The 20,862-nt window shown below is 48.1% G+C and overlaps 1 protein-coding gene across 3 annotated transcripts in view; it reads right to left on the reverse strand.

The window, feature by feature from the left end:
- The window catches only part of ACAP3 (ArfGAP with coiled-coil, ankyrin repeat and PH domains 3), a 241,085-nt gene that overhangs the window by 99,387 nt on the left and 120,836 nt on the right, over positions 1 to 20,862 (reverse strand). For all 3 annotated transcript variants that reach the window (XM_060259262.1, XM_060259261.1, XM_060259263.1), the window contains exons 5-6: positions 9,096 to 9,154; positions 3,018 to 3,201 (exon numbers count right to left, since the gene is read on the reverse strand). In XM_060259262.1, the coding sequence (XP_060115245.1) occupies positions 3,018 to 3,201; positions 9,096 to 9,154 (243 nt within the window). The remainder of the gene's footprint in view (positions 1 to 3,017; positions 3,202 to 9,095; positions 9,155 to 20,862) is intronic.

A 20,862-nucleotide genomic window follows, 5' to 3' on the forward strand; every position in this document is an offset into this window, starting at 1 on the left:
CCAGAAGCCACTTTCCACTGAATCAGATGTTACTGATCAGATGTTACTGCATTCAGGTCCACCTAGGTCAGGACAGTCTACTCCAGGGGTGGCCCAACTTGCTTCAATTAAGAGCCACATAGAAGAAATGCCAGATGTCTGAGAGCTGCAAGACATGAACGTCAGGTGTATGAGAGCCTCAAGACAGGGAAGAAGAGAGGGAGAGAAGAAGGAAAACAAATAGATGGGGAAGGTAGAGGTAGAAAGAAAGCCACTTTAACTTTAAATGTTGACTTGGCTTGGACAAACGGTTTCAAGGGACAAATGCCTTCTCCAAGCTGGCCAACCAAGCAGTGGGGGCTTCAAGAGCCACACAATATGGCCACAGTTTGGCCACCCCTAGTCTACTGACTGGCAGTGGCTTGCCAAGGTCTTAGGTGAAGGTGTTTCACTTTTTTCGACTGGAGATGCTGGGGATTGAACCTGAGAACTTCATCATGCAAAGCAGTGGCTCTTCCACTGAACCACAGTCCTTCTCCACCATCTCGGAGATGTCCAGCTGGCCGCTGTTAGAGACAGGATGCCGGGCTGCGATGGAGTCCTTTCTGATCCCACAAGGCAGTTCTCATACGCACTACGGTTAAGTAGTGGTTAAGTGCTCGGTGTAGGAGAGCCAGTTTGGTGTAGTGGTTAAGTACATGGACTCTTATCTGGGAGAACCGGGTTAGATTCCCCACGCCTCCACTTGCACCTGCTGGAATGGCCTTGGGTCAGCCATAGCTTTTGTAGGAGTTGTCCTTGAAACGGCAGTTTCTGGGAGAGCGCTCTCAGCCCCACCCACCTCACAGGGTGTATGTTGTGGGGGAAGGAGATAAAGGAGACTGTTAGCCTGCTCTGAGACTCTGATTCAGAGAGAAGGGCGGGGTATAAATCTGCAGTCTTCTTCTGCAGACACAGACTGTGAAAAATGAAAATCAGCTGGTGCAGAATTGCCTTTGCTCCTGGGAACTCAGCAGCAGCCATCTCCCCCAGCCTCCCCATTACTCCACCGATGACCTATACAGTAATGGAAGAGCATCTCCAGTTCTTTCTCCTTCCCGGTGATCAACAGGATATGACAGCGCAAACTATCCCAGGATGAGACAGAAGGTGTTGGCAGATGGTTCCACTTTAAGCGGTGGGGGGCGGGGAGCGGAGGGAGGGGAGCTAATGGAACAGCTTGGATCGATATTAGCTTTGACTCTGTCCCTGCCGCAAACCCATTAGAAGAAATATGGGAGGCCTTTCGTCCATTGGCAAATGTGGGAGAACAAGTCCGGAAATAGCTTAGAGGGAACGATTCCCCATTCCTCCAGAGTGGCTTTTATTTTTGGCAGGGTGGGGAGAGAGGGGCATAAGATTAAGCTTCAGCAGAGCTTTGATCAAGGCCATTTCACTGCCCCAAACAGATCGAGGTGGTCTGCAGTTGAACACACGAAATCTGCTTTATACGGAACCAGAAAATTGGTCCCTCAAGGAGAGAGCTGCTGCTACACAGAGTGCCCAAGACTGACCTTGAACAACCTTGCCTTCCCACTTCCTTCCTGCCAGCTGTATTTGGCCTTTTCTGCCCTTTTCCCCTCCTTCCTGATAACTGTAACCAGGACTTTTTTTTTAGCAAAACACACAGGAAAGCAGTTCCGGCTAGCTTGGCAACAGGAGGTGTGGCCTAATATGCAAATGAGTTCTTGCTGGGGAGCCAGTGTAGTGGTTAAGAGCGCGGACTCTTATCTGGGAGAACTGAGTTTGATTCCCCACTCCTCCACTCGCAGCTGCTGGAATGGCCTTGGGTAGACCATAGCTCTGGCAGAGCTGTCCTTGAAAGGGGAGCTTCCGTCAGAGCTCTTTCAGCGTCACCTACCTCACAGGGTGTCTGTTGTGGGGGAAGACGATAAAGGAGTTTGTAAGCTACTCTGAGACTCTGGTTCAGAGAGAAGGGCGGGATATAAACCTACGGCGGTTTTCTTTTTCTATCAAAAAAACCCTGTGTGAAACAATGGTGCCAGCAGGGGGTGTGGCCTAATATGCAAATGAGTTCCTGCTGGCCTTTTTCTACCAAAAAAGCCCTGACCGTAACACTGCTGTAGCAATATAGTCTTATTACCTCTGTAATTTCTAGGTTGCCACTCCATTACTCTTAAGTAATGGGCCTCTTAGACATGGCACGATGGCAGCTCACGTCCGCATCTTTAATTTCTACGTGGATTTCTGCACATCTGGATTAGGTAAATATTAATTCCTTAATATTTACCTAATTCCTTAAAGTCGCCATTCCTCAACCCTGAATTCCTTAGCCTCTTGATTGTGTGTATTTGTGATTGCTTATGTGGGATTGTATTCCTATACATTTTCCTAAGTAAACTATTTAAAATATTTTAACTCTGGAGTCTTCCTTCTGATACTGGACCTTCATATTATTGGTGGAAAGGTCCCTGCTCCAAAAAGAGCTCTAGGTCTACCTCTTGCTAATTCCCCAATCAAAAAGAGGAGCCCCCCTCCAGCATTTCTGGTAACAGCCTCTGACAAGTAAGCCAGGATTTTATGAACTTGCACCAATTAAAACTGAAACCCAGCATGATACAGTTTCAGACGAAAGCCTAGGAGAGTCGGGTTCGAATCCCCACTCTGCCATGGAAGTACAGTAGGTGACCTTCAGCTGGTCTACTCTCTCAGTCTACTCTACTTCACGGGGTTGATGTCGTGAAGTTAAAATGGAAGAGAGGTGAATAATGTAGTATGTGGCCTTGGGTATCCACTGGGGAGAAAAGAATGGGGTATCTAAGAGGCCCGTTACTTAAGAGTAATGGAGTGGCAACCTAGAAATTACAGAGGTAATAAGACTATATTAATATTGTAAAACAGCCTTGCTTTGAAGAATTCCACCAACGAAGCCAGTTAAAGCTGGATTCTTAAAATATCGCCATGCAAACATTCTTCAAGACGAGTCCCACTTGAGACCTTCAGCTCTCCTCCAAGGAGCTGGAATGAGAGGACCTCACCTGTAAGACGTAGTCCAGGGCCAGGTGCCGGAAGCATTTCCTGGTGATTGTCAAGGTACCAGTAGCCTCTTCCACTTCGTGGGGCTTATGGCGCGGAGCCTGAGCGTTCTTGACCAGGGCGATTTCCATGTCCTCCCGCACTTTATCAAACTGCTTCTTGGTCTCCTTGAACTTCCGGACGTCACTGGGATTGAAACGCAAGAATCATCATTAATTTAACAGCTAAATCAGAGAAGGTTTCCCATGGGTTAACATCTGGAGTAGAGGTCCATCAACGGCTATTAGTCACAGACTATAGATGGAACATTAGGGTTTGTAGAATCTTTCGGGCTCAAGTGCCGTGTTCTACTGGAGAAAGTTTTTTCTTCCAGACGTTTCGTTCTCAGCTGCGGAGAACATCCTCAGTGGCGTTGCAGCCGGAGCAGGCGTTCTGACCTTCTTGGCTGCTGTGCATTGAGTGAGGCCAAGGCTGCTGGAGAGCTGCTATTTCTAGGCTGGAAGGGGTGTGGTGAGAGGGCAATTGGTTTGTGAATGTACCCATTGTTTGGTGGTGCTTCTTGGAAGGGTGGTGATAAGGAAACTGTCTGAGGAATGTGACCATTGTTCTGTGTTGATTGCTGGGAGGGTTGGGCCCTCCCAGCAATCAACACAACCCTCCCAGCAATCAACACAGAACAATGGTCACATTCCTCAGCCAGTTTCCTTATCACCACCCTTCCAGGAAGCCCCACCAAACAATGGGTACATTCACAAACCAATTGCCCTCTCACCACGCCCCCTCCAGCCTAGAAATAGCAGCTCTCCAGCAGCCCTGGCCTCACTCAATGCACAGCAGCCAAGAAGGTCAGAACGCCTGCTCCGGCTGCAACGCCACTGAGGATGTTCTCCACAGCTGAGAATGAAACGTCTGGAAGAAAAACTTTCTCCAGTAGAACACGGCACTTGAGCCCGAAAGATTCTACAAACCCTAATGATGATGCCAGCCGTGAAAACCTGAAATCTTTGATATAGATGGAACACTTTGTCTGGGGCAGTGATGCTCTGTATTCTTGGTGCTTGGAGGAGGGTAACAGTGGGAGGGCTTCTGGAGTTCTGGCCCTGCTGGTGGACCTCCTGATGGCCCCTAGGTTTTGGCCACTGTGCGACACAGTGTTGGACTGGGTAGGCCACTGGTCTGATCAAACATGGCTAACTCTTATGTTCTTATATCTGGGGTAGTGATGCTCGGTATTTTTGGTGCTTGGGGGAGGGCAACAGTGGGAGGGCTTCTGGAGTCCTGGCCCTGCTGGTGGACCTCCTGATGGCACCTGGGTTTTGGTCACTGTGTGACACAGTGTTGGACTGGATGGGCCACTGGTCTGATCAAACATGGCTAACTCTTATGTTCTTATATCTGGGGCAATGATGCTCGGTATTCTTGGTGCTTGGGGGAGGGCAACAGTGGGAGGACTTCTGGAGTCCTGGCCCTGCTGGTGGACCTCTTGGGTTTGGCCACTGCGTGTCACAGACTGTTGGACTGGATGGGCCATTGGCCTTATCCAAAATGGCGTCTGTCATGTTCTTATATCTGGCAGTCTTACCGCCACCAGTGGCCCGGGAGTGGGAGGAGGGGGACCTGGCAACCCTACAATGAATCTCACCTGGTTTGATATTTATTCTATTCATCTAGGGTGTGTTTTTTTTTAAAGGCAAAAAACTGGAAATTGGAAAATCATAAACCGGATCTATGACAATTATCGCTGTTGTTAACCGGGTTTCATAAAATGCTTGTGCCTCTTTCTAATCTGACGGGCTTTCAAGGGAGCCCACAAAGAGAAGGATGAAAACAATATCGCGAGCACGGCAACGCCTCAAATTAAATTTGAGCAGCAATGAAAAGCAACAAAATTAATAAGAAACAGGAGCACCGCTTAAATTAATTAAGGGACTATTGACTCCAAGGAGGCCGCAAAGTCCCATAAATTCACACTTCCATGGATGCCTCAGAGATGGCCTTAATTGAACTTCCCTGGGTAGGGAGCTCAACAAATGCGGTACCATCACCAAAAAGCTTCCCCCCACCACCACCATGGGATACCAACCTAGCTCCTGTGAGCTCCTGTTGAACTGAGGTCTGAGCCTACTAGATTCAAATCCCCCCCCCCCCATTTCAATCCTGTTTCTCCCTTATGGGAAAAGAAGAAGAAGAATGGCAGATTTATACCCCGCCCTTCTCTCTGAATCAGAGTCTCAGAGCGGCTTACAATCTCCTTTATCTCCTTCCCCCACAACAGACACCCTGTGAGGTGGATGGGGCTGACAGAGCTTTCACAGAAGCTGCCCTTTCAAAGACAACTCCTAGGAGAGCTATGGCTGACCCAAGGCCATTCCAGCAGCTGCAAGTGGAGGAGTGGGGAATCAAACCCGGTTCTCCCCGATAAGAGAGCGATGGCTGACCCAAGGCCATTCCAGCAGCTGCAAGTGGAGGAGTGGGGAATCAAACCCGGTTCTCCCAGATAAGAGAGCTATGGCTGACCCAAGGCCATTCCAGCAGCTGCAAGTGGAGGAGTGGGGAATCAAACCCGGTTCTCCCAGATAAGAGTCCGCGCACTTCACCACTACACCTGTTCTTCTTTCCTTGCACTGAAGATTCCCCATTAAAGCCGTCATGTTTGGCAATGCTATTTTTGCCCCAACAGCAGTCAAATGGCAGACAAGAAATAAAAGATTCAGCAAGGGGAGCAATGAATCTGAGACCAGGCTGCCAACCTCCAGGTTGGGACTGGAGATCACCTGGAATTACACCTGCTCTCCAGATGATAGAGACCACTTCCCCTTGTGAAAATGGCTGCTTTGGAGGGTGGACTCTAGGGCACTGTGCTTTGTTGTGGTCGCTACCATCCTCAAACATTGCCTCCCAAAGCTCTCCACCCCGTAAGCTCCAGAAATTTGTTAACCTGTAGCTGGCAACCCTAAACTAAGGTGAACCAAATCCAGTGATAATTGGTTTTATTTCCATTCAGCCCCTTTTCTGAGGAAATCAAAGCTGTATACACAGATTTCCCCTCAGGCATTTTATCCTCACAGCATAACTTAGCCAGAGAAAGGGAGCAATTGGTCCACAGCAGCCCAGAGAGCCCCATGGCTGAGGAAAGATTCGAACCCAGGCCTTCCCAGTCGTCCGTCCACCACTTCATCTACACAATTGGACTTGTCTCTGCCCAGATATTCTTTCACGCTGCTGGCCCATCCATAATCTCGGCTGTGCATAAAACAGCCTCATCTCCCAGTCAGAAAATTAAGAAGGCAACCGGGGTGGGGGGTGGGGGCGGGGAGAGAGATTATTTCTGAAGAAATTATTATTTTCTAAAGCCCATAATAGTCCGCTTGCAAATGAAAGGCACCATGCTGCCTTCACGTTGTGTGGCTTGATGTTGGATTTGGTGATGCCCACCACAATGAAGGGCAATCTACGATTTTCATTCTCCGCCACCTCAGAAATCTGAGAAATGTGTAAAGTGCATGTGTGTGGGGCGGCAGTTGTCTACAGAAGATGGGGTGCTGTAATGGGGGGGTCACAACGGTCCTTCACTGTCCTCATCCCACCCATTTGATCCAGCTGCCCACCGCTGCCGGGGGGGGGGGGACTCTGAGTGCCTGTCCGTTCCCATGGCAACTGGGCCTTGCTTCGTGGAAGGCCGCCTCTGCCTCACTGACCTATATTCTCTTGCTTCAGATGCCTGCCCTGTACCTGCCCCCTGTTTTTTTAAGCGGATGAGGAATCTGAAGGATTGGTTTTGCATAGGATGGAATGGGGCAAACCAAGCAAGGCTTGATGCTGCTATTTAAATGGGGAAAGTCAAATAATGGGTTTACGCACGCACACCCTCAGCCTGAGAAGTCAGCAAGAATTTATTTGTCTGTCCTTTTTTTTCTTAGAGAAAGACAGGGCAGGGCAACAAACGCTAGGGTGCATTCACATTACACTAAATAATGTGCTTGCAACTGGATTTTTTTTTTGTTATTCATCCACTGTAAAAATCCAGTTGCAAAACACATTATTTAGAGTAGTTCAAATGCACCCTAGGTCTCCAGTCTCTTTGGAGGAGGCAGAATAATTTCGGGATACCAGAGCTTTGAGGGCAGTGTCGTTATCTTTCCTGACTCTCTCCCCCTTTCTGTTGACTAAAGTAGAAAAGCTGAAAGACCTCCTCAAGCAAATGAGCCACAATGATAAGTGGAAACACTGTGGAAACAAAGGCCTCTTTGTACAGATCTCTTCTGTTGCAAGATCTGTTTGACCCCAATGATTGGATAACATCCATTTCAGTTTCATGTATATGCTTCTGTCCTTGAGCTCAAGCTCTCTCTCCCTCTCTCCCTCCCTCCCTCTCCCCCCACTTTGCTGACCTCTTATATTCTCTCTAAACCAGGCTTTCAGTAGCGAAGGAAACTAACCACACAAATGGTATCTTCATTCCACTTTTTTTTTTTGTTATAGTAACAAATGTAATAAAAGGAGTTTCAAATCCATTTTTTTTATTGCTTCAAAATACACATGCCTACACACATCCCCACCATTTGGAAACTGGAGTCAGTATCCTATCTTACTTTCAATTTTAAAAGCAAAACTGTAAGACACATGGCTTTGCAAGGAGCACAGATTATTTGCTCTCCAGATGGCTCTACCTGGTTAAAAACAGCTTGCCCTTTACTAGAAGTTTAATGGGATGATATTTACCAGGTGATGATTGTTACCTCCATGACTCAAAACAGGAGTGTAAAACATGTGGCCCGGGGGCAAAATCAGGCCCCCTGGAGGGCTCCTATCAGGACCCCGAGCAACTGCCTGTCATCTGCTTCCTTCTCCCTCTCTCTTGCTTCCTTCTGCATCACAGCTTGCTTTGCCAGGCTTGCTCAATCGCACAGGAGTTACAGCCCATAGCCTCTATTTTCTCCATTGGCTGAGGCTCCTCTCCTTCTTTGTCCCCCTTGGGAAAGAAGGAAAGAGCTGGAGCTTCCTTTGCCCAGTTCCCTGGATCCCATGAGAGAAACACAATGAAAGCACCTTTAAGACCAACGAATGCTAATGTTTTAAGGGTTTTTTTAAAAAAAAAACCTTTGTGTTTGTCTGTGTCCTTTATAAACTTTATATCTTTGCTACCTAACCTTAAATAGGTATACACATGGCCTGGTCCGAGACCCAGCCCGACAAGTTCCGGCCCTCATAACAAATGAGTTTGACACCCCTGACTTAAAAGGCTTCAGATGCCCATTTCCACACAGTATCATTTATGATTCCTTTATTATGATCCCTTTATTAAAGGGATAGATATTTTTCTCTATAAACCAGTTGGCAATCCTTGTACCTTTATGCTCGATGCAATGAGCAATAATAAAAAGTTTTATGTAATTACCTCATTACTATGAATCCATAATATGAATTGGAATAAACGCCTGACAGTTTTGATTTGCAAACTGTGGGGGGTGGGGGAGGGATGTATTCCTCAAACAAACAAACCCTGTACAACATTTTAAGATAAGTAGGGTGCTCACACCATCTAATCACTCTATTCTTTTAAAAAAATCTCATTTAGTACACTATTCCATTTGAGTGCTAATGCTTCTTCCTGTCTGAATCAGTCACACAGACGATCCTAGCCAATCAGGGTTCACATTGTTGGCCTTAAGTCTGATATGGGAAAGTCACTAAGTAAAATCAGAAACAATTTCCTGATTGTATCCCTGAGGGCAAAGGAAGGCAAATACACAAGCATTTTGGCAAGGATTACTAAAACACAGTTTTAAAAAAGGGAAGGCAGCTGTTGATGGGAAACGGTGAAGGCTTCCAGCCTATCTCACTAGGGAGGAGCAAACATCCCCTTATTTAATATCTTTTTTGTGTTTATTTGTATTTGCATCAGTGGCTTCAGTTCTTCATTTTGTGGTTCCATGTTGTACAACTTTTATACACAATACTGATAAACGCATTTTAAGTCCATCTTTCAGAGTTGTTCACTCAGTAGGGCAGACAGACAGTACCTGCTAGATCCCATCTGGCAGATTCAACACCCCAACAAGATACCCTCAGGAACTTACTCTTTCACAAAATTGTGCAGCTGTTGCCGGACGGACCTCTGAGCTTGGTCAAAAAGGATCTGAGAGAGAAAGAGAGCCAGCAAAACAAATCAGTGAGATTACAAAATGGTTTCCATGCTTAGCAGGTGGAGTAAGAACAAAAGTTCATGTTTGAGCTTTCCCACCGTCTCATTTTACTCACTGGTAAGTTCTTGTTTCTTTGGGTTGTCTTTCTGTTTTGGAGGTGTTGTCTTTCTGTTTTGGGTTGTCTTTCTGTTTTGGAGGTGTTTTGGTCCCTCTAGTAGTCTATTCAATATCACACAGAGTTATCTCTGGTGTAAAACCCTACAGTTTAAACTGGCAGGGAGATATGCCGGAAATAAACGGCATAATATCAAATCGACCGCTAGATGGAGCAAAACACATGCAGAACAGGGAAATGTCAGGGAAGAAACAGGAACTTATCAGAAACAGGACAGAAACAGGAACTTATCAGCAATGTGAAACTTATCAGAATGTGAAAAAAACCATCCTTGGGAAACTGTCATCTGATAGGCACTGAATAGATGCTCATGTAGCCAGTGTTCCCTCTAAGCTGAGTTAGCATGTTAGCTCACAGATTTTTAGCCTCCAGCTCACACATTTTTGTCTTAGCTTAGGAAGGAGGACCCCAGAGCACACTCATTTATGCAACAGGTCACAACTTTAATGCCAGTAGCTCACAGCTTTAATGCCAGAAGCTCACAAAGTAGAATTTTTGCTCACAAGACACTGCAGCTTAGACAGAACATTGCATGTAGCCCCCTGAAGTTCACAGGAAAGGCATGGAAAATTAGAGAGATATACCGCCCCGGAACACAGAAGACGTGTTTCCAAGCTAGGATTGAATGAATATCACTCATCTTGCTCCCATATTGATCCTAATTAAGCATTCGCTCCTTTCCAATGAACTTCTGTGAACTTCTGGGAATGGTGCTTAATTGGATGAACACACCATGCATATTGTAATACGTTAGATGTATGTCATTATCTGTACTGCCATAATGGTAATATATTTCCAAACGTTCATTCCCTCATCCCCTCCCTCCATGGGCAGTCAAATGAAAAATGGGCTGAGAGAATACACCTCCAAGCAATTTCTTTTAATAATATGGCCTTATTATTATTATTATTATTATTATTATTATTATTATTATTATTATTATTATTATTATTATTATTATTATTATTATTTATTGCATTTGATGAATCGCCCTATCCCAGATAGTGCCAGGCTCTGGGCCATGTACAACATTTTAAAAATACAGTACATATATATAAAATCAGTTACATTAAAAAGAATACAAACTCTGATGGTGTCTTTAAAGTGCTCCTATTCAGTCATTACTTTTCAGGTAAGGATAGTTCTGGGCAGAATGCTTAGCAGGGAGACCATAGAATCATAAAGTTGGAAGGGGCCACACAGGCCATCTGGTCTGACCACCTGCTCGAGGCAGGATCAGCCTACCGCCTCCCTGGCAAACATCTGTGCTCTGGGCACAACGGAAAAGAACTGCCCCCAAGATTTGCAGAATCGCCAATCTGGGTGAGATTCCATTTCACCTGCAGACAGCGCCCCCTACAGTGCCAGTTCTTCCTTGGGCCAACCGCTAGGAATGGAACCAGCGTGGCAGCAGGTAATCTAACCAGGGATTGCTTGAGGCTTAGCTCCAGAAACTCCAGGGTTATTGGCTGCCTTTAAAAAAAAAATCCCATGTCCCCATTTTTCCCAGCAGAGGTCCCCATCTGCTCATACTCTAACCTCTACTAGAACCTCATGAAGCTCATTAAAAGTCAGGCCACTGGTCCATTTGTCTCCACCCAATGCTCTCCGAAGTCTCAGGCGGGGAATGGTCTTTCCCACCCCTTTTCCACCCCACTGTAGCAGAAATTTCCAGGTTTTGAAACTGGGACCTGGTACATGCAAACTACCTTCCCAATCACTAAGTGCATCTAGAAGTAACACGCACCCACCCACACGAAACAAAACAAAACCTGCAGCCAATAAAAAACAGAATGTGTGAGGGGAAACCGCTTGCGTCTTGTGCTAGTTTTCTAAACTGCAGGGTGTTTCCCCACACAACGAACAGCTTTAAAAAGGGATTAGAGAGATTCATGGAAAATACATCTATCAATGGATACTAGGCATGGTGACTGAGGGGAATCTCCACACTCAAAGACACTGAGCTTTTGAATCCCAGAGCCAGGAGGAAACATCAGGAGAAGGTGTCAGGAACTGGCTGGCTACTGTGTGAGACAGGATGCTGGACTACATGGACTATTGGTCTGATCTAGCAGGGCTCTTTTTATGTTCCTACTCCTGACACGTGTTTTTCTTCTTGGAGACTGCCAGTGAGGGGGAATTCACCACCTCCCTAGACATTGATTCCACCACTGAACCACTCCGTAAATTTAAACCCATTATTCCTAGTCCTCTCCTCTGTCGCCAACCGGAACAGCTCCCTGCCCTCTTCTAAGTGACAGCCTTTCAAATCCTTCAAGAGAGCAATCATATCCCCCTTCAGTCTCCTCTTTATCCAGGCTGAACATTCCTAAGTCCCTCAGCCTTTCTTGGTAGAGTTTGGTCTCCAGGCCGCTGGTCATCAGGTAGCAATTAGGGACAGGTAGTGATTAGCGAGCAAAGAGCCCCATGGCGCAGAGTGGTAAAGCTGCAGTACTGCAGTCAGAGCCCTTTGCTCACGACCTGAGTTCGATCCCGGAAGAAGCTGGGTTCAGGTAGCCGGCTCCAGGTTGACTCAGCCTTCCATCCTTCCGAGGTCGGTAAAATGAGTCCCCATCTTGCTGGGAGGAAAGTGTAGATGACTGAGGAAGGCAATGGCAAACCACCCCGCAAAAAGTCTGCCGTGAAAACGTTGTGAAAGCAACGTCACCCCAGAGTCGGAAACGACTGGTGCTTGCACAGGGGACTACCTTTACTTCTTCTTTTTTTTTTAGTGATTAGGGATGCCAGCTTTGGGTTTGGAAATTCCTGGAGATTTGGGGGTAGAACCTTGGGAAGGTGAAGTTTGGGGAAGGGAGAGACCTCATTAGAGCATAATGCCCTACAGGCCAAAGCAGCCATCTTGTCCAGGGGAATGAATCTCTGTTGTCTGTTGTAACCAGGGCTTTTGTTTGAGCAGGAACGCACAGGAACGCAGTTCTGGCTGGTTTGGCGTCAGGAAGTGCGGCCTAATATGCAAAGGAGTTCCTGCTGGGCTTTTTCTACAAAAAAAAGCCCTGTGCGAAACAATGGCAATGTCAGGGGGGGGTGACCTAATATGCAGATGAGTTCCTGCTGGGCTTTTTCTACAACGAAAAGGTCCCGGTGGTAATTCCAGGAGTCGTCCAGGCATGCTCAAAATAGGGTTGCCAGGTCTGTGTGGGAAAATACCTGGAAACTTTGCAGGTAGATCCAGCAGAGGGCGGGGTTTGGGGAGGGGAGGGGCCTCAGCAGGCTCCAGTGCCACAGAGCCCACCCTTCCAAGCAGCCCTTTTCTCCAGGGGAGCTGATCTTTGCCAGCTGGAGATCAGTTGTAGAGCGGGAAATCTCCAGGCCCCACCAGGAGGCCAGCAACCCCGGGAGCTTGGCCACCCTACGGTGATCCTTGCAGTAGGAATGGAGTGCGTGACAAGGCAAAACCCGGACCCTGTTTTCATCTACGAAATGTCGGAGGGCCTGCCAATTTGCTGCAGGGAAACGGCCTCCGCGCAGGCAGCCATGACTGCAATCCATTTGCTCCTTCAGCAGTCCCCTGCCAAGGAATAAGCGAAAGGGCAAGCCAGATTTTGGCTGAATCCAAAGAGCGATTAATGGACTTTAAATGCGAACACATGCAAAGGGAGGGAGAGGAAGGAGAAAGACAGAACCCCGACCACCCAGATTTGTGTAAACTTATTTGCTGGCTTTGGCACCCAGAGGGGTCCCCCCTCCCTGCCTTTCTGGGGAAAGAAACGATTTGCTCACAAAGTCCCTGGCCCACAACTTTTCCCACAGCGGTGACACTGACGTGTGCAACGCACCAGCCAGCAAAAATCAGAAGGACCTTTTCCTCCTCCTTCTCCCATAGAAACTGCTTCTGCCTTTGTGTCAGTCTAATCTACCGGGCTGCCTGTATCAATGGCCTTGGCAGGGGTCGTTTTGTAGAAAAATAGGTGGTGGGGCTCATTAGCATAACTCATTAACATATGCTGCCCCCCCACACACCAGCTAAAAGCAACCAGATGCAAGAAAGGAGAGCCCCGGGCAAGCGAGACCGGCTTAAGCCGGCTAGAGATCCAGCCAGCCCAAGCAGGCCTCGTTTGCCTGGGGCTCTCCTAGGCCACCACCTCCAGTCAAAAGGCCAGCAAGCCACCCGCCTCCCAAAATCACATAAGAAGTGGAGAAAGGGTGGCGCGGGCTTCTCCAGGGGTTAATGAGGGCTGCTGGGAGCGTGGCAAAGCTCCTGGTGGCTGGCTGGCTGCCCGCTCTCCTAATCCAGGGATTGTTATGCAGCTGCACCTACTAGGTAGGCAGGGAGGAGGAGGGGGGCTGTCAGAAAGGTTCAGGAGCTGCACTCCTGTGAGCTCCTGCTGAATTCAAGGCCTGGGGCTTGGAATCCTCAGCTACGTTGGTTATCAGGGGCGTGCGAAGGGGGGCAATTCCAACCTCAAGTTTGACTGCAATGGCTCGTTCATTAGCATGTGAGTCTTGGAAGGAATAGGCTGTGTAGCACCCCCCACCACACCCCAAATTTCAACGGAAGCCTCGAGGAGTCCAGACATCATCTTGTTTTGCACTGGGTGTCAATCTTCTATTTTTCTAGCTATTTATTGTGAGTTTAGGAAGGAGATCTGAAAGCGCGTTTCAGAGAGTAAAACTCATTTACAAGTTTTAACATGTTCCGGTTCCCTGCTTGCCAAGGAAAATTCCCGTTTTCTGGGTTTTGTCCCTGATTAATTATTTTCCCTATTGTGCCTTTGAAAGAGAAGTCTTTTTAAAACGTGGCCTCCTGCATACAGTTGCTAGAGCTTCCCGGGTGCTACCAGCCCTCTCTTCTGGGCCTCTGGATTGGAAATATCTTGGGGAAGGGAAACTTCTTGATTCAAGTGTAAGTGCATAACCGTACTGATGTACAGTTTCCTGTCCATCACTGTGATGCTCTGCTTCCTATCACTATTCTTCCCATCTATCACTATGCTTCCTGTCTATCACTATGCTTCCTGTCTATCACTATGGACATATGAAGCTGCCTTTTACTGAATCAGACCTTTGGTCCATCAACGTCAGTATTGTCTACTGAGACTGAGACTGGCAGCAGCTCATCAGGGTCTCAAGCTGAGGTTTTTCACGCCTATTTGCCTGGACCCTTTTTTGGAGATGCCAGGGATTGAACCTGGGACCTTCTGCTTACCAAGCAGATGCTCTACCACTGAGCCACTGTCCCTCCTAGTGGCTTCCTGTACATTACCTTCCCATAACAGAGGGGCCATGGTTCAGTTTAATCCTTGGCTTCAATAGTTAAAAAGAATAATAATAGCAGATTTATACCCCACCCTTCTCCCTGAATCAGACACTCCGAGCGGCTAACAATCTCCCATATCTTTCCCCCCCACAACAGACACCCTGTGAGGTGGGTGGGGCTGGAGAGGGCTCTCACAGCAGCTGCCCTTTCAAGGACAACCTCTGCCAGAGCTATGGCTAACCCAAGGCCATTCCAGCAGCTGCAAGTGGAGGAGGGGGGAATCCAACCCGGTTCTCCCAGATAAGAGTCCACGCACTTCACCACTGCACCAAACTGGCTCTCCTTGGAAGATCATAATGTTACTTGTTTTGTATTGATTGAACACTGACACTTTTATTGGGGCTGTTCACACCTTTCTTCCACTTGACTCTCTCAAAAAGCATTTATGGGAGGCAGCCGTTTGCTAGATTATGTCTCGGGAGCTGATGTCTCTAGTATTTTGCACAGATCCTGATCTGGATGATCCAGGCTAGCCCGATCTCATCAGATCTTGGAAGCCGAGCAGGGTCAAGCCTAGTTAGTATTTGGATGGGAGACCACCAAGGGAATCCAGGGTGGCTTTGCAGAGGCAGGCAATGGCAAACCGCCTTTGGACTTCTCTTGCCTATGTGTGTGTGTGCGCGCACATGTACCTGGAGGTCATGACAGCCGATGGTGACTGACCCCTACTGGGGGGCTGGAGAATATTCCAAGAGGTGGCTGCATAAAGCCTGCCCCTGCCTTCCCAACTGCTGGTATTCCAAGAAGGTCTCCCATAAATACTTGCTTTGTATTTATTGATCACTGACACTTTTATTGGGGCTGTTCACACCTTTCTTCCACTTGACTCTCTCAAAAAGCATTTATGGGATGCAGCCGTTTGCTAGGCCGTGACGGAGTCGACCCTGCTTAGCTGCCAAGATCTGATGAGATCGGGTTTGCTTGGGCTATCCAGGTCAGAGCGGTCAAATGTGACCCGAAAGCACTTTACACGCACATTTTGCATCTATCGGTTATAAAATTAAGTAGGACGGATGAGATCTCAGTCCTGAGAAAGGCCAACTTAAGAACATAAGAGAAGCCCTGTTGGATCAGGCCAATGGCCCATCCAGTCCAACACTCTGTGTCACATAAGAACATCAGAGAAGCCATGTTGGATCAGGCCAGTGGCCCATCCAGTCCAACACTCTGTGTCACATAAGAACATAAGAGAAGCCATGTTGGATCAGGCCAGTGGCCCATCCAGTCCAACACTCTGTGTCACAGAAGAACATAAGAGAAGCCATGTTGGATCAGGCCAATGGCCCATCCAGTCCAACACTCTGTGTCACATAAGAACATCAGAGAAGCCATGTTGGATCAGGCCAATGGCCCATCCAGTCCAACACTCTGTGTCACATAAGAACATCAGAGAAACCATGTTGGATCAGGCCAATGGCCCATCCAGTCCAACACTCTGTGTCACATAAGAACATCAGAGAAACCATGTTGGATCAGGCAAATGGCCCATCCAGTCCAACACTCTGTGTCACAGAAGAACATAAGAGAAGCCATGTTGGATCAGGCCAATGGCCCATCCAGTCCAACACCCTGTGTCACATAAGAACATCAGAGAAGCCATGTTGGATCAGGCCAATGGCCCATCCAGTCCAACACTCTGTGTCACATAAGAACATCAGAGAAACCATGTTGGATCAGGCCAGTGGCCCATCCAGTCCAACACTCTGTGTCACATAAGAACATCAGAGAAACCATGTTGGATCAGGCCAATGGCCCATCCAGTCCAACACTCTGTGTCACATAAGAACATCAGAAAAGCCATGTTGGATCAGGCCAGTGGCCCATCCAGTCCAACACTCTGTGTCACATAAGAACATAAGAGAAGCCATGTAGGATCAGGCCAATGGCCCATGCAGTCCAACACTCTGTGTCACATAAGAACAGAAGAGAAGCCATGTTGGATCAGGCCAATGGCCCATCCAGTCCAACACTATGTGTCACATAAGAACATAAGAGAAGCCATGTTGGATCAGGCCAATGGCCCATCCAGTCCAACACTCTGTGTCACATAAGAACATCAGAAAAGCCATGTTGGATCAGGCCAATGGCCCATCCAGTCCAACACTCTGTGTCACATAAGAACATCAGAGAAGCCATGTTGGATCAGGCCAATGGCCCCTCCAGTCCAACACTCTGTGTCACAGAAGAACATCAGAGAAGCCATGTTGGATCAGGCCAATGGCCCATCCAGTCCAACACTCTGTGTCACAGAAGAACATCAGAGAAGCCATGTTGGATCAGGCCAATGGCCCATCCAGTCCAACACTCTGTGTCACATAAGAACATCAGAAAAGCCATGTTGGATCAGGCCAATGGCCCATCCAGTCCAACACTCTGTGTCACAGAAGAACATCAGAGAAGCCATGTTGGATCAGGCCAATGGCCCATCCAGTCCAACACTCTGTGTCACATAAGAACATCAGAAAAGCCATGTTGGATCAGGCCAATGGCCCATCCAGTCCAACACTCTGTGTCACACAAGAACATAAGAGAAGCCATGTTGGATCAGGCCAATGGCCCATCCAGTCCAACACTCTGGGTCACAGAGTGGCCAAAAAAACCTAGTGCCATCAGGAGGTCCACCAGTGGGGCCAGGACACCAGAAGCCCTCCCACTGTGCCTCCCCCCCACAAGCACCAAGCATCACTGTCCTAGACATAAGAACATATGAGAAGCCATGTTGGATCAGGCCAATGGCCCATCCAGTCCAACACTCTGTGTCACACAGTGGCCAAAAACCAACAACAACCAGGTGCCATTAGGAGGTCCATCAGTGGGGCCAGGACACCAGAAGTCCTCACCCTATTGCCCCTCCCAAGCACCAAGAATACAGAGCATCATTTCATAAGCTCGGGGCTTCTTCTTCTTTCACTCCAGAGGGGCTGTGGCACAGAGGTAGAGCACCTCTCAAACACCAGCCCCTCTCCTTTCAAAAAGATTTCAGCAAGCCTTGGGAAGCGCCTTTCTCCGCCTCAGCAGACAACGCTCAGCTACGCAGGCTAACAGCCTGACTCCACAGAAAAGCAGCTTCACGTGGCTATTGTTCGATGGGAAGCCAAGCGGGGTGGGAAGTTTGAGGTGAAAGAGAGCCAAAAGTATATTGTTTTGGATTTCTAAATGCTGGCAACTCTGTTTCCTGCAAGCAGGAGGGATGATCCATGGAGAGAGAGAGAGAGAGCAGCTTTCAAACCAGGCCAGCGTTGGCCAAATAAATTCTAGGAACAATGCCGTGTGAGATCAGCTCTCTCTCCTCATACCCATCTATATTGAATTGACCTGCAGCCAAGATCATATGGAACGGCTCTGCAGATGGATCCGATGTTTAATTTTTCAAAACAAAAAGTCAACTGATTAAATAAAAAAAAGAAGGGTGAGGCTTACTATTACGATTGTGGGGTTTTTTTGGGGTTTTTTTTAAACTGAATCTGATTTCAAACTACCCAGTCCTTTTCTTGGCTTCCTAAACTGCACTTGGAAGGGATTGTCTGTAGTTTCCAGAAAGCTTGTCTCCTACCCCACCCAGCTCTTAGCCCCAAAGAAGTCATCCGGATTCCAGGATGTGACTCAACACAAGTCGCTTTGGAAAATGGGGTGGGGGGAGGGATTTCGATGGGATATAGAGGAGAGATGGTTAATCTATAGGCTTCCTGGTTCTAGGGCTGGCACCGCTGTAGTAGCACTCAGGGTAACTGCTTGGAACTCCAAAGTTCCAAGGTTCCTGCCGGAGCTATGGACACGTCTTGCAGAGAGAGAGAGAGAGAGTCACAGCCTGCATTTTTGCAGAAAACGCAAAGAAGCAGCTGAATAATATGCTCTGTATTGCAGGGTACATAGATATGAACATACGAAGCTGCCTTATACTGAATCAGACCCTTGGTCCATCAAAGACAGTATTCTCTTCTCAGACTGGCAGCAGCTCTCCAGGGTCTCAAGCTGAGGATTTCCACGCCTACTTGCCTGGACCCTTTTTGGAGATGCCAGGGATTAAACCTGGGACCTTTCGCTTACCAAGCAGATGCTCTACCACTGAGCCACCGTCCCTCCCCTTGGAGGGGAGAACAATGGAAAACTAGCTGGTCTCCATCAGTTGCCCAGGAAGTCCAGAAGAGATGTCACCTGCACCTGGAGACATTCTGCTGTCCAGGGGTGGAATTCTAGCAGGAGCTCCTTTGCATATTAGGACACACACCCCTGATGCAGCCAATCCTCCAAGAGCTTACAAGGCTCTTGTTTGTGAGCTCTTGGAGGATTGGCTGCATCAGGAACGTGTGGCCTAATATGCAAAGGAGCCCCTGCTAGAATTCCACCCCTTCTGATGTCCATCTCCTGTTTCCCAAAGACAGAAATGCCTGCCAGCAGTGGGGAAAGCTAAATGAAAATCTCACCATCTGCCGCTTCCTGTTGTACATATCCCATGGAGAAATGTAAAACAGTCCCGTCTGCAACTTCTGCAAATGTTTCTAAGAGCTTTTTAAAAACTCTGTAAATGTATGTCTGTGAGAGCTGGACCATAAGGAAGGCCGAGCGCAGAAGAATAGATGCTTTTGAGATGCGGTGCTGGAGAAGAATCTTGAGAGTCCCTTGGACTGCAAGAAGATCCGATCAGTCAGTCCTAAGGGAAATCAACCCAGACTGTTCCCTCGAAGGACAGATGCTGAAGCTGAAGCTCAAATACTTTGTGGTGCTGGAGAAGACTCTTGAGAGTCCCTTGGTCCGCAAGATCAAATCAGCCAGCCCTAAGGGAAATCAACCCTGACTGTTCCCTGGAAGGTCAGATGCTGAAGCTCAAGCACTTTGGCCATCAAATGAGAAGGGGGCACTCCCTGGAGAAGACCCTGATGCTGGGAAAGGCAAAAGGCAAAGGGAACAGCAAAAGATGAGATGGCTGGACAGCATTACTGATGTAACTAACGTGAATTTGAATGGACTTTGGAGGATGGTGGAAGACAGGAGGGCCTGGCGTGACTTGGTCCATGGGGTTGCAAAGAGTCGGACTCGACAGTGCGACTGAACAACAAAAGATCTCCCAACATCTCATTTTTTAGAAAAAGAAACTCTCTTAGAATTTTATAGGGTTTCCAGCCTCCAGGTGGGGCCTGGAGATCTCCTGCTTTTACAGTTGATCTCCATCTGGATCAACTCCCCTGGGGAAAACGGCAGCTTTGGAGAGTGGAGTCTATGGCATTGTCCCCACCCTCTCCACAATCCACCCCCAAAGTCTCCAGGTATTTTCCAGCACAAACCTGACAACCCTATTGAGATATGGTGGGGTATAAAATTAAAGAACTTGCAAAGTCTGTGATACTCCTGTGTAACACAAGCTGTGCCATTTGGGGGTCAGGCCTTCTTCCCTCAGTCCCTGCCTCCCCAGTGATGGCCAATGCAGCAGCAGGAGAAATTAGGACAAAAAATGTGGCAATGTCACAAGGCTGCTTCCAGTCCCATAGTTGGATGTGATGTCGCATGTTGCCAGGCCACTCTAGTAATACCCCAAACCTTTATGGTAAACCCAGAAATGATATCATGGCACTTTCCTAAATGGGGCTACCAAACCATGCCCACCAAGCAGCAGAAGTCCGAAGGGGACAGGAACGCTGGGGGAGGGGGGCACTGTCAGCAATGGTGTGGCCTGACTTCTATGGAAAACCCAGAAATGATGTCACACATCTCTAAGAATTGCTGGAACATATAAACATATGAAGCTGCCTTCTACTGAATCAGACCCTCAGTCCATCAAAGTCAGTATTATCTACTCAGACTGACAGCGGCTCTCCACGGTCTCAAGCTGAGGTTTTTCACATCTATTGGCCTGGACCCTTTTTAGCTGGAGATGCCGGGGATTGAACCTGGGACCTTCTGCTTACCAAGCAGATGCTCTACCACTGAGCCACCATCCCTCCCCAATGTCCATCTTCTGGAAATTCTATGATAAAACCACAGGGTTTCTGGCAATTCCTGGAGTGGAGCGACTTCTGAGTTTTCCTCAGACGTGATGTCATGCTGTTTCTCCCACTCCTGCTCTGAGATTTCCTGCCATAGGGGGAGACCTCACAACTCAGGCCCTAGAAGCTTCCAGGGGTTGCTCACCCTCAACCGGCAACCCTGCATCCCCTAGAGCAGGGGTCCCCAACCCCCGGGCCGGGGCCCAGGCCCAGGCCCAGGCTGCAGCCTGTTTGAAACAGGCCACACAGCCTTGCCACCCAACCCCC

Source organism: Heteronotia binoei, chromosome 18, assembly GCF_032191835.1.
Source record: "Heteronotia binoei isolate CCM8104 ecotype False Entrance Well chromosome 18, APGP_CSIRO_Hbin_v1, whole genome shotgun sequence".
In the NCBI taxonomy this organism is placed as follows: Eukaryota; Metazoa; Chordata; class Lepidosauria; order Squamata; family Gekkonidae; genus Heteronotia; species Heteronotia binoei.